This window comes from Ascaphus truei, chromosome 15, assembly GCF_040206685.1.
Source record: "Ascaphus truei isolate aAscTru1 chromosome 15, aAscTru1.hap1, whole genome shotgun sequence".
NCBI classification, from domain to species: Eukaryota; Metazoa; Chordata; class Amphibia; order Anura; family Ascaphidae; genus Ascaphus; species Ascaphus truei.
In genome coordinates, this window is record NC_134497.1 from 11,123,449 (window position 1) to 11,137,809 (window position 14,361).

Here is a 14,361-nt window from a genome sequence, read left to right on the forward strand (position 1 = left end):
TGTTGAAACCCCGTAGGTTTGAACAATGCACCTAGGTTGAAGGTCGTGTGGAGTCTCTCTGATGGCCTAACGCATACTGTATGTACAAGATTTGTCACTGTGTGTACATTTACCCCCTCCCCCCCCCTCTCTTACTTCTGCACCCCCACGGCATGTTCTAAATTGTTATTTCCCCCTTTTAACCCTAAATTCAGCATGTAAAGTAACATATGTAATTGCATGTTGTGTACATATACTGTATGTCAATAAAATACAAGTGTTAGAAAATAAAATAAAACACACATTATGTATGAGTGTATATAGGTGTATATAGGTGTATATACTGCAGGTGTATATAGGTGTTGAAGGTTTACCGAGTTTATGTAAAACAGAAATCCGTACGAGATCGCGGAAAACGCAATCTCGCGGTTAACATAATAAGCCCCTATGTTTAAGACCTGTTCTGCCCTCAAGCAAGTAAAATTCTTTAAAAAAAGAAAAAAAGCCTTTAATGTTAAATTAGTGTTAAAAAAAATGACCGATTTTAATGAACCTAATGGCGGAGCTAAAATTAGAATTACTAAGCAGTGCCGTCTTCTTAAAGGGCCTTCTGCCACTTGCGATAATGCTGAGCAACCATGCAGCGGATGTAGGCCTATTTTTATGGTTATAACTGTGTTTTATGTTTATATACAACTAAAAATGTAGGATTGGAAATAAAAAAAAGTTGTTGTACTTTGTAACGGGGCCATCACAAAAATACTATAATGTTTAATTCTGTTTCTTATGGAAATGTTCAAGGCATTTTACTACATATTTTTTTCCTGTGGCTGTATAAGGGGTACATGGTTATATGATTACATAGTAGTTACATAGTACAGTAGTTACATAGTAACATAGTAGATGAGGTTGACAAAAGACATATGTCCATCAAGTTCAATCTATACTAAATTTTAGACGACAGATACTTTACCCTATATCCGTACTTACAGTATATTGATCCAGAGAAAGCAAACACACAACCCCAGTGACACATCATCTAATGATATCTCATAAGAGGAAACATAAATTCCTTCCTGACTCCAAATTACTCCCTGGATCAACATCCTTCCCATGTATACTTATTTGGTATATCCCTGTATACCTTTCCTTTCTAAATAGATGTCCAACCTTATTTTGAACATATCTATTGTATCTGCCATCCCAGTCTCCGTGGGTAATGAATTCCACATTGTAACTGCCATTACTGTAAAGAACCCTTTCCTTTGTTGCTGGTGAAATCTCCTTTCCTCCAACCTTAAGGGATGACCCTGAGTCCTTTGTACTGCCCGTGGGATGAATAGTTCTTTTGAAAGCTCCTTGTATTGTCCCCGAATATATGGTTAAATAATATGAAGGAAATGCAGAGGAGCAATTCATTCCACAGGTCAACTTTTTGGAGCTTGATAAAAGGAAGAAGAATGGAGCTTAATAAGACGGCTACAAAAAAAAACAGTGGTAATTATTACTGTGGGAGAGATTCATTTATCCCACGGATTAAAGAACAAAAGATGAAGGGAGTAGCTCACCTTTTGTGGTTATAATGCGGGCGTGATCATGTCCCCAATTTATTTACTACACTATGTGACTGCTTTTTAACAGGGTGACCCATTTCGGAAAACACGTTCCTTACACCGGCTCAGGGCTCCATGTACCAAAGGCAAAATATGGGCGGAAAGTCATTTTTTTGTCGCAACCCGCACTGGAATATAACTGCGCCAGGCAGTGTCTATGTGTTAATCTTAGTCTCGCTATTTTCTGGGTAAATCTGCGCCTGCCCACGACGAGATGAGGAGCCAGTGAGAGGAGTTAGGGCGGAGTAATATTTGCGTATCGGCGCAAGTCTACATATTAAGAAATGTGTGGCATTTTTACTTTTCTTGGCGGTTTTCGGCGTTGGTTTTCTTCATCACCTTAAAGGTGGCGTACATTCTGGTTTTTTTTGCACAGAATACTAGCGGAGAGTGTGGAAAATTTAACAAGAATAGAAATACTTTTCATAAATATGTCGCGTTTCAGGCAGAAGTGAATGCAAAAAACCCCCCAGAAAAACAGACGCTCCTTATAATAGTGAACGTGTTTCAAATGCAAAGTGACTATCACACTTAATGTGTCCAACAAAAAATATCCTTATCCATATACATCACGCCATAGAGCCAGTACCGTGCAGAGTGTGTTTCTGTCTTGCGTTTGTGCTGAAATTGTCCCAAAATGACAGTTTCTACCACAAGATTTTATTTGCGGATAAACTATTTTATCAGTACTTCACTACGTCCTGCCTGTGTACTTATTTGCATGTAATTTCCCAGAATCCCTAGCTGCAGAGGAAGCGTTGTATAACGGTGAAAAGCAGGGTTGCAGGCCTGTCTGAAACGTGAATGTGTTCACAAGTAATATTTTTAATTGCAATTTCCTGCCTCTGTGGGTTGTGGATTCATCAAAAAATCTCCCTTGGATTCAACCCGTGGATGGATTTGTAAAATCCATTCCGTGGATTCAGCGATCCGTTGGCGGATTCTTCAGAATCAGAATGTGGAACCCGTGGAGCGTCTTAGTAATAATAATAAAAAAAATCTGCAAACGGCGAAATCGCCCTTTTTGAGATTGATCCGCGGAAAACCGCTTACCAAAGGAACAGGCTGCGAATCCAAATTCGCCCCCAAAAATGTGCCCATCTCTAATAAAAACTTGAAGTGTAAGCTATGATTTTCTGTTTGTTAAAATCTGTCTTCTATTGAGTTAACAGCCATGTCTAGAAAAATTCTGATTACCAATATATTTTCGGAGGTGTAGAGTGGAGTTTCATCCTCGCTCTGGTAATCACAGATTCTATTCTTCGTTCGTTTCCGAACCCGTTGCTCTAGTAAAAATCCCGCAGGTATTTCAACATCAGCCACAGGTTCACGAGCAGTTATCTTTACTCGGGCAAACCTACTTTTGTAATTGTTCCAATAGATTAGAAAGCTGGCGATTGATTTAACAGCAAAATGTGTGCCAAAGTAGACTGTAACTGTTTGCACTTAGTGTGTCATACCAAACTATTACACAACAGGTGAATTTATAGTCACTAATACTTTGTGCGAGAGTGTACTCCTCGGCTCTACTCGGGAAGCCACTAATGCAGGGGAGTGCAAACTTTTGCAGCTGCGCCCCCCTGCCTTCCCTCCGCTGGTGCTCGCGCCCCCACCCTTACCTTGATGTGGAGTCAAATGACGCAGCGGGGTCATGTGACGTCACGTGGCCCGCAGCGTCACTTGACGCGTGTGATGTCACGTCGCATGACCCCGCGGGGTCATTTGACCCCACGTTGCCATGGACACGAGTGACGCCGGCAGAGTCAAGCTAAGTAATAGCGTTGCAAAGACCTCATGCGATCCCCCGGTATTTAATTATAATGCCTCGGGGAAAAGCACGGGGCCCCTGTGACAGCCCACGCCCCCCCCCAGAAAAATCTCCCGACCACCCTGGGGGGCGCGCTCCCCTGCACTAATGCATCGTAGAGTGGTCCCAGATGGTATCGCATCGGTGTAACTGCATCAATACGAGACACCCAACGTGCATCACAAACTCTCTTTAGTGATAACGATAAGAACAGTGGACGCTGAAAAGAAATTATACAACTGTTGAATTAAGCCGAAATTACATATTACAATTACATATTACATTGGGTAGCGTTTTAACCATCAAATTCAAAGAACGAACACTGCATGGTTCATAAAGCGCACGTGGATTCATGTTCAATACGTGTTTTTGAACTCCATTTTGTACATATTCAAAACAATGTGCTCTTAATAATATTTGTGTACCATAATATATGTGTATATACACTTAGGTATTCTTAACCACTAGTCACAAACACCAACATCTGTATACAAGATACCACAGATTGTATCAATAAACTTATCAAACAACTACCATCCCGCACACTGCTAGTTACCATGGTTGTAGAATCCCTATAAAGTAACATCCCCCACAAGGATGGCACAGAGGATCAGAAATACAGCGCTGAAGTAACTGATAGGATACATCTTCACACACAACTACTTCAACAAGGAAATAGATCTTCAATTAATGGGGACTAGGATGGCACCGCAATATGTCAATATGTTTATGGCCAATCTTGAAGAGAGATTCCCAGTCACAAAGCTCACAAATATTACAGATACATTTATGATCTGTTTATAATATGGACAGAGGGTGAAGGAAACCTAAAACAATTTAATGAGTCATTGAACTCATTCCACCCATGAATTATTAAACTCAAAATAGATTAATCTGCAAACCTAGTGAACTTTCGAGATACAACAGTAAAACTGAAGTATGGCAAACTACACACAACTATATACAAGAACCCACAGACAGATGTAGTTACCTTCAGCATCCATCCCACTCATACTAAATGATCCATCATACACAGCCAGGCTATAAGATATCCCCACATACGTTCTGACAGAAGCAGACACCTTACAACCCTCACTGAATCATTCAGATAGAAGGGATACAAGACAAAGACTATTGCCACAACAATCACAAACTGCACTTAAAGACTTTTGAGAACACCTGCTCCAATACAAGAAGAAAAACAACAACCACATGCATACCACTAGTGGCTACATACTGTACAACCCTTCCCTAGAGGGAGTGTGAAAATAATCAAAGATCTGCTACCCATGCTGACAGAGGATGAAAGATTAAAAGAAATCTCCCCCAAACCTCCCATCCTTGCACTCCGGCAACTGCCAAACCTCACACCGAAGTTAGTCAATACATTTCATAATGAACTCAAGGACGCTGAGAATGGCACAAGACCATGCAACAACACGCTGCAAACTTTGTTGCCATATATCGCACAGCCAGTCACAAACATTGAACATTCAATGTTAAAGGGACATTCTGCTGCACATCCAGGAATGTGGTATATATGATTCAGTGCGGCAAATGTGACCAAGGATGCTACATTGCCGAAACCAGCATGAACCTACACAGACACACAATAACACACCATGAAGAAGGAAGATACTGCACTCCACAGGGACACCACTTCTAACAGCCAGGTCATTCCGTACATTATTTAAAAATCCAAACAAGGAATGTTTAAGTGCACACAAGAACCGAAAATATTTCAACTCAAAATGATAATGCTCTTTGACACTACAACAAGAGGACTGAATGCTGATATGGGGTTTCTTACACACTATCATAATTTGCTGTAATGTTTCTCCCTGCCTCTCCGTTCATTTTACAATTAGCCCCCTTTCTTCTCTCCTCTCCCCCTGCACACTGCTAATGGATGTATGGTCCTTACCCAGGGCCGGAGTGATGGCGGTGCAGTCGGTGCCACCGCCCCGAGCCCTGCGGTTACAGAGACCCCCGCGCTCTCTTCCCCACAACAATTAAACTGATTGCCGGGGAGAGCGCGGGGGCCTCTGTAACTCTCTTACCTTCTCCTTTGCGATGTTATCCTGCAGTGTCCCTCATCATGGCGCCACAACATCAAATGGCGCTGCGTTGCCATGACTACTGGGCATCATGTGTCGTCATGTTGTTATGACAACGCGGCGCCATGATGAGGGACACTATAGTTTAACATCGCAAAGGAGAAGGTAAGAGGCCCCGCACCAGTCCCGCAGTGAGTTTAATATTGTTTTTACAATACTTCTTTGACACTATTTTTAGAGGACAGTATCATTTTTACTGTACTTTAGCACATTATTTCACTATTAACCGATTTGCGCTTTGTTCACTTAATCACTGGCCCTGCACCAGTTCCCTGCACCGAGCCCCAGGTGTGTTTCACATCTGATGAAGGCACTCACATGACAAAACGCGTTGGGACGAATCTGACGCTCACATATCGCAGGCGGACACCGATGTGAGAGGCAATTTCAAACACCTTCTTGGTAGTAGCACTCCTGACATAAGCTGCTGGCCTGATCTGTCTTCATTGCGGACAGTGTGGACTGTATTTATATATCTCCAATAAAGTATATCACTTTTGAGCACATTTACATGTCTTATCCAGGTCTGCAACCTGCCTTTCACCATTATCACCTAGCATACAGTGCTTCCACTGCAGCAAGGGATTCTGGGACATGACATGCAAATGAGCACACACTGTGTGTGTGTGTGTATACACACACACACACACACACATTTCACCCCAGGCTATGTTTAAAAGCAGCATGCATTGGCTTAAGGGTTTAACCATGTAATGTGGTCTTGAGGCAAATGGTGGCACTGTGTGCTCATTTGCATGTCATTTCCCAGAATCTCTTGCTGCAGTGGAAGCACTGTATGCTATGTGATAATGGTGAAGGGCAGGGTTGCTGACACCTGAATGTGCTCACAAGTAATTTTTTATATGCTATATATCGCCATCTAGCGGACATCCCCTGCATGTCACACACACCAGTCCCTGCAGCTTTAAGGTCGGTGGATATTTATTCAGTAGCCCCTTAATGAGCGGACCATACCATCTGGTTAGCTCCCCTCCTCCTGAAAAACTCACAGCTCTGGGATAAAGCACAGAGAAGAAGCCGCCACAACACCACACCACCACCCCTAACCTACGCCGCCCCGTCACGGAGGAGAGTGCCGGGCGCGAGGCCGCTCTAAATAACTGCTCTCCCCCCCACACAGGGGTTAAGTTGGTTCAGTCCCAAGATGGCGGTCACCATGAAGAAAGCGGTGAGGCCGCGCGGTCCGACGGGTGTGAGGCGGCGCGGGCCGGGGCGGGGGTGTCTCAGTCCCCGGGGCGGGGGTGTCTCAGTCCCCGGGGAAGGGGTGGCGGGCGGTGGGCGCCGCCGGTGATTGTGACAGGCGGGTTGGGCCGCACGGAGTGGCTGGCAGGGGGCTGAGGCCCGAATACTCCATGAGAATGGAGTCAGTGTGACTTGTGGGGACTCGTCATGTGTCAGGGAGGCTGCCTTATAGCGAAGGAGACCTGTCCTGTGTCAGGGAGGTTGCATTATAGCGAGGGGGCCTATACTGTCAGGGAGGCTGCCTTATAGCGAAGGATACCTGTCCTATGTCAGGGAGCCTGCCTTATAGTGAGCTGGACTCGTTTGCGTCAGGGAGGCTGTCTTATAGCGAGGGGGACCCGTCCTCTGTCAGGGAGGCTGCCTTAGGCTGTGGCTAGGCAGGGAATGGGCGCGCTGGTGCTCGTGCGCTGCGCCCTGCTGGGTGATTCGTGGGTGGCTAGGCGCGCGCTCGCCTGGGGGCGTGGCCACGACTTCGCGGAGCTGTTTCGCCCTCATTGGGAGAACCGCTCATGTGACGCGCTTGCGAGCGGCAAATTCAAATTTGCTTGCTCACGCTGGCCGCAATGGGTTTCATCTCGGCCAGCGTAAGCTCGCCGCTCAGCGCCACCCTGGACGAGGCCTTATAGCGAGGGGGACCCGTCCTGTGTCAGGGACGCTGCCTTCTCATGGGGACGGACTCACCCTAAATAATGACTGTTTCAGTAAGGGCGATTCGCCGCCATCCGTGGGAGAGTCCCCCCCATACGAGTGTGGCTGCCTGTCCGTGCGTGGGACTCCAGTGAATGTGACAACCTTTTAGTAAGCGAGACATATCCGTAAAGAAACACACAGCGAGATGCACCTCTCGTGCATGTGAATGGAGGGCAGACTTTCCCCATATGAGTGAGGCTGCCTTTCCTTGAGCAAGACTCCGCTCAAACGGAGGCCGTTGCCTTTCGTTCTGTGAAGCGTACCACAAATAAACAAGATTGCCTTTTCATGTGACGCTCGCTTTGAATGGACTAGGTTGCGTTTCACGTGAGCGAGACTGTTTGAGTGATGCTCGCCTATTGATAAAAGGTAGAAGCTTAGCGGATCCAGGGAGTGAAAGGGGCCCTCAATATACACGCTACAAATGTACAATAAATGAAGCGTATAGCGCTTTTAAAACTCTGTTACACACTGTTTTCCTAAATTCGCGCACCTAGCAGAATTTGCCAGTTCTGTTGACTTTTTAAAAAAATAACTTTTTGAAGCTTTTACAAAGTTTGTCCACACCCTGAAATTTGTTGGGGAGAGGAAGGCAGTACCCTATTTAGTATAGCGCCAGTTGGAGGAAATTTTTTTTTAAATCCTATACAAGATGTGGAGAGGTACTGAACAGATCTGAGAAATAAAGACAATTTAAATGTTAATGAGACAATGTGAAAATAGAGTTATTTCTCAGGGACCTCGGGGCCTGTATCACCGCATCTCTGCTTACAGATCCCCTCCTCCAAGTGTAGAGTCAACAATGTCTATGCAAATTATAACAACAATAACTGTTACATGCATAATTCACCTCCAATATGTAAAAGTATTAATGAAGGGGAGGCCAACTCCAACCCTCAAGGGCCAGCAACAGGTCAGATTTTCAGGATATCCCAGGTGGCTCAGTCATAATGACTGGGTCACTGATGAAGCTACCTGTGCTGATACAGGGATAAGGACTGGTGTTTGTACCCCTGTACCAATGTCTAAGCACCGAACAAAATCTCTGTATTATTACCCTACCCTGATTACCCTATCCTATACCCGATTACCCTATCTACCCTCACTATAATCTTGATAAAGGTCTCTGCTAAATCACCAGCTATATTGATAGATGAATGCCTGACTTTTCTACATCCAAACTTTGCTGAATGCCAGCCCTGCTGTATTTGTGTGTGCAGGCTGCAGAGGATGTCAATGTTACATTTGAGGACCAACAGAGAATTAACAAATTTGCCAGACATACAAGCAGAGTAACTGAACTAAAGGAAGAAATCGAAGTTAAAAAGGTAATGTAGAGTCCACAATGTTGCATATAATTTTATAAAGTGTTTAACTTTTTTTTTGGTTAAGGAAGCCTATAATTATGTTCTGAAATACCCCAACCCTCTCTAATAGTGCATCTGAGATCAGATGCATTGTAGGGATCCCCAACCCTCTCTTATAGTGCGTCTGAGGTAAGATGTATTCTAAATTCTTCTTTTTTCGTTACAATTTTCAAATGACCTGAAATTTGCAAGGAACCTTTTAGGAATCCCTGTTGAAAAAAACTGGTGTTCAGTTTTCTTCTTTCAGTACTACAGTACAGGGTAACGCAATCTGTCTTCCTCTCCGCGCGCCCCCTCCTTTCCTCCTCATCCTGGTTCCTAGCGTCTGGGTGTCGTGACGTCACGTTGCCATAGCATCGCGGCGTCATTTGACGCCACATTGCCATGGCGACGTGTCTCCAGATGCCGACTGAATCACGGTAAATAAGGTTTACAGAGGCCTTCACTGCTTCTCCGGCACTTAATTTAAGTCCCTCCGGGAAGCGCGCTGGGCCTCTTTAAACCCCACGCCCCCCAGTTTGCGCACTGCTGCTCCAGTACAAACTTGTGTTTAAAAAAAAAATACTTATCCTGCTCCCATGGGGCTTAATTTGCATCAGTAACATTGTTAAAATAATTAGTCAATTAATATATTCTGCAGCAGGCTACTGCCATGAAAATAGTAAGTAAAACTAAGCTGCAAAACTGGTGATGTTTGCAGCTCTAATATGAGGAAATATTGAGTTGAAGTATATAAACATTAGAACCCTTGCATACCTGGCGTACGTGTTAATTTCCTACCACTTCCCACCACGGTGGCTTCATGTAATGAAAGGACAGAGCCTTAAGACGTAGCCTTGAAACATTCCAAGGATATCTATCTGTCACTATGTGCCCTACAAATGGTTAATATTGGAACTTGCCACTGTGAAATTGCTCAATTATGTTAGTATGGATTGCAGGGTCACGGGGGCATAAAAAAGGCTTATATCGTTTTTAGGGGAATGTTAAACGGCCACCAGTTTCAATCACGGGATATAATTATTTTGTTGTATTGATAAAATGTCTAATTTTAAGGAGACAAAATATAATAACAGTGCTTGACTTTGGCCTGGGTTTTAATCTGAGCTGTTCAGGGATTTGAACCGTAAAGAGGCAATCGAAGCTGGCAATTATTATTTTATTTTTTATGTAGGATTGAAGCAGGGGGTCTCTAGAGCTGAACCCTATTATTTTCAGCTCTGGGGACCCCCTGCTTTAAGAGATACCTCTGTAGGGGTTGCTGGTGACCACTCTGCTTGGCTAGCAGGGTTCACGTAATGGCGGTGTTTCAAAGCTCCCGCGCCAATAGGAAGCCGTGACGTCATCCGGTCCGGCTTCCTATTGGCCGCGTGACACGGGCACTTTAAACTTTGCCAAGATACCGGAACCCCCATTTTAGAGGCCTGTATCTCGAGGAGCAGGGTGCTTTAAACCTATGGTACAAATTGAATGAATTGCTGCTTTAAACCAAAAGCTATTGGAAAGGTCACAGAATCATGCTGGTACAGTATTTGTTACACTACATTGTTCAAAGGTAGAAACCCCATGGGCAGATCTGCACAGGCCCCCAAACGTTCATCCCATTCTCACATGTCATACAGTGGTTAAGCCGCAGACAATAAGTGTGGATAGTGACACAGAAGCGAGCCCCCGGTGTTCAGAATCTGTTTTGTATTTATAGAAACACCTTCAGAACCTGGAAGATGCGTGTGATGACATAATGATGTTGGATGATTCCCTGTTGGTACCTTATCAGATTGGTGATGTTTTCATAAGTCATTCCCAGGAAGAGACACAGGAGATGTTGGAAGCAGCAAAGGTTTGTAACCGGTTCAGTTGCCTGAAACACATTATAGGTTGGTTATAGTGGGAGAGTTTTACGCCTACCCCTATTGCACTATTCACTCTATCCATGAGTTTAATTATTTATTAGAAGTGCTGGTATCCCATCTGTTCTTTATTATAGTGGGAGGGGAAATAAATATATTGGGGCTTATTCAATAAACTTCAAGATTGTGGTGTCTGGTCAGCTGCTTTGAAACTTATTTAGTCATTAAGTTGTCGAATACAAATGCTTGCCTGGATTACATACTGTGATTTTATGCCAAACACTTTATACTAGTGCCTTCTGAGAACTTGTCAACAATATGTGTAACTCCATTTGTTTTACCTGGTATATTATATTCTTATCAAATTGGTCCTTTCGACTTGCCCATATCGGCTCAATTTTCTTGCTAATGCGACTTTTCAGTACCAAAAAAATGTGTTTTCTCTATAACTGATTTTACCTGGCAATGAGCTCACCTCAGCAGACAGGAATTTGCTATTTGATGATTTCAACTACATTAGGTTTTGGATTCAGTGTTCATATTGTCCACATTTGTAACATGGCTATATTGACCAGAACCTTGTGCACGTAACCACGTAGATATAAAACAAATAAACTATGATTTTTATCATGAGGCTTTGATTACCACTTTAAGAACAGATATAGATATATATATATATCAGACATGAAACTAGGTGTGGTGGTAAACTAGTTATTTATAATATAAACTGTTATCAAAGAAATAAACTAGTGCTCCATCTTTGTAATATCAGTGGTTTTTGCTAACTCAGAATCTGTATTCATGGTTACATAGTAGATGAGGCTGCAAAGACGTATGCTCATCAAGTTCAGCCTATTTTTCGTTTAGTCGACTGAAATACTCATCCTATATTTGCATTTCAATTGATCCAGAAGACCAACAAACCCCCAAAAGGTGAAACATTAGACAATTATCATATATCGTAAGGGGAAAAAAATTAATTCCTTCTAAACTCCAGTCGTGGCATTAAAGGTTGAACATCCTTCCCATGTTTTTACCTATTTGACATATCCCCATTTTCTGAAAAGATGTCCAACCTTTTCCTAAAGATTTCTGTTGTATCTGCCGTCAGTCTCCATCGGTATTTACATTCCAGATTGTGACTGCCATTACTGTAAAGATCAGCTTCCTTTTTGATGTTGGTGAAACCTCCTTTCCTCCAATCTCAAGAGAGGATCCTTGTGTCCTTCGGATGGAAACCTCCCTTGAAAGTTACTTGCATTTGGCTTGTATAATTTAAGTAACATGTAACAGCCTTGTCTTGGTTGTTTTTATTGATTGCACACACTGTTTTCTCCCACTTTGTTTTCCATTCTTTCTTTTTCTCTTCTCCTCACCAGGAAGGATTAAAAGAAGAAATTGCAACTTTACAGTCCCGAGTGGCATCCATCCATCAAGTGCTTGCGGACCTCAAAGTTCTGCTCTATGCCAAGTTCGGCAACAACATAAATCTGGAGGCGGAAGACAGCTAAATAATTAAAATTCTTTGTTTCGTTTTCTCCCCGCCCCCCCCCCCTCTTGTTTTTTATTATTTGCAAAAATAAACTTGAAGCAGAAGTGCTTCGGCACGCAATCTATCGAACGTGATGTCTGCACTATTTCTATCTTCTGCAGGGGCCCGCATGGCATTGTTTTAACATAGCACAGTGCTTTTTATCTTAGGAACCCTATAATTATGTTCTGAGAAACCCCAAGCCCTCTCTAATAGCGCGTCTGAGATCAGATGTATTGTAAATTCTTCTGTATTTGTTAACAATTTTCAAATGACATAAAAATTGCAGGGAACCCTTCACAGATATAAAGGAAAAAGCCCGGGCGCTACCCCACAGTTTGGTGAATAAGAAAAACTTGCTTATTCTTAATAAAACAACACAACCTTATGAGTCCTAAAAGGTTCTCATCTGTTTTGCGGTCTCCGTCTATGACAATAAACCCCATGAAGGATCTATCCAGGATACTTAGGAAATATAGAAACAAAGAAGAAAAGGGGGAGCACAGATGGAGATACACAGAATGACAGTTTAACAATTCTGGGATATAGGTCCCCAAGTTAGTGGATGGGCTGATGGTAGAGTGTATAATATCAAAAAATACTTACACGGCCTTGTGTAAGTGTTATCTCATCAAGGTTTCTTTTCTTTATCGTCTTTCTGTGTCTTCCTTAAACTGGATCTCTTTTCTTCTTCTTGAGTCTTGATGGTAGATTCTTCTGATGACCAGCTGCTTTTCTCAAGTGATGTGTCCCTCAAAAGGAATTGATAACAAAAGCATCAGGGATGGTATAATTCTTGAGGGGCAATAATTTATAATAAGGTGATAACAGGGATATAAGTAAATGCAGAAAAATAATACTGCGTGCACTCACACGGGCAAGTGTGAGTGGACTTTTTTAGGAGGGTATCTCTATTTTCACACCACCCCAAATATAGGGGAACGAAAACAATGGATAATCCTATGAAAAAGAAAGGATATAAAAGTTAAAGTGAATGGGGAAGGAATATAACATAATATAGTACTCACACGGCTACGTGTGAGCCCCCACGTGGAATGGTCTCTTGATATCTCAATGCTGTAGTTTTTTCTTCCGGATGAAAGAGAGTGCGTGCAGATCCAAGTGGAAAAAAAAATGCTTTATTTTAAAACACATATAAAACAAAAAAGCCCTCAGGTCTAACACCGAGGGGTCTAAAAGTCCTAAAAATGCCCGTCCGTTTCCAGAAGATATATAACCAGGGCGCGTGGTGCGCAGGCAAACTTAATCCGCGTCCGGGTACAGTCCTTAGCTCCTCTGCCCTGCTTCTAGACGGTGGCCTCACTGGTACAAAATGGCTCAAAGGTTAGAACAACGCGTTTCGCCCTTTCTTGGGCTTCCTCAGGTTCCGTACGCGCCCTGGATATATATCTTCTGGAAACGGACGGGCGTTTTTAGACTTTTAGACCCCTCGGTGTTAGACCTAAGGGCTTTTCTGTTTTATATGTGTTTTAAAATAAAGCATTTTTTTTTTCCACTTGGATCTGCACGCACTCTCTTTCATCCGGGAGAAAAAACTACAGCATTGAGATATCAAGAAAAGAGACCATTCCAAGTGGGGGCTCACACGTGGCCGTGTGAGTACTATATTATGTTATATTCCTTCCCCATTCCCTTTAACTTTTATATCCTTTCTTTTTCATAGGATTATCCATTGTTTTCGTTCCCCTATATTTGGGGTGGTGTGAAAATAGAGATACCCTCCTAAAAAAGTCCACTCACACTTGCCCGTGTGAGTGCACGCAGTATTATTTTTCTGCATTTACTTATATCCCTGTTATCACCTTATTATAAATTATGGCCCCTCGGGAATTATACCATCCCTGATGCTTTTCTTTGTTATCAATACCTTTTGAGGGACACATCACTTGAGAAAAGCAGCTGGTCATCAGAAGAATCTACCATCAAGACTCAAGAAGAAGAAAAGAGATCCAGTTTAAGGAAGACACAGAAAGAAGATAAAGAAAAGAAACCTTGATGAGATAACACTTACACAAGGCCGTGTAAGTATTTTTTTGATATTATACACTCTACCATCAGCCCATCCACTAACTTGGGGACCTATATCCCAGAGTTGTTAAACTGTCATTCAGTGTATCTCCATC

At 42.9% G+C, this 14,361-nt stretch overlaps 1 protein-coding gene across 1 annotated transcript; it reads left to right on the top strand.

Annotated features, from left to right (window-relative positions):
• Positions 1-6,469: 6,469 nt before the first annotated feature.
• PFDN4 (prefoldin subunit 4) lies at positions 6,470-12,302 on the top strand. The gene is made up of 4 exons (XM_075571585.1): positions 6,470-6,705; positions 8,690-8,797; positions 10,539-10,676; positions 12,066-12,302. Exons 1-4 carry the CDS (start codon positions 6,682-6,684, stop codon positions 12,195-12,197), a joined length of 402 nt encoding a protein of 133 aa, XP_075427700.1. The 5' UTR covers positions 6,470-6,681; the 3' UTR covers positions 12,198-12,302.
• The last annotated feature ends 2,059 nt before the right edge of the window (positions 12,303-14,361 follow it).

Coding starts and splice junctions, on each gene's coding strand:
- PFDN4 (XM_075571585.1), top strand. CDS start 6,682: ATGGCGGTCACCATGAAGAAAGCG. Junction 8,798..10,538: donor AAGAAATCGAAGTTAAAAAG/GTAATGTAGAGT, acceptor TTGTATTTATAG/AAACACCTTCAGAACCTGGA. Junction 10,677..12,065: donor AGATGTTGGAAGCAGCAAAG/GTTTGTAACCGG, acceptor TCTCCTCACCAG/GAAGGATTAAAAGAAGAAAT.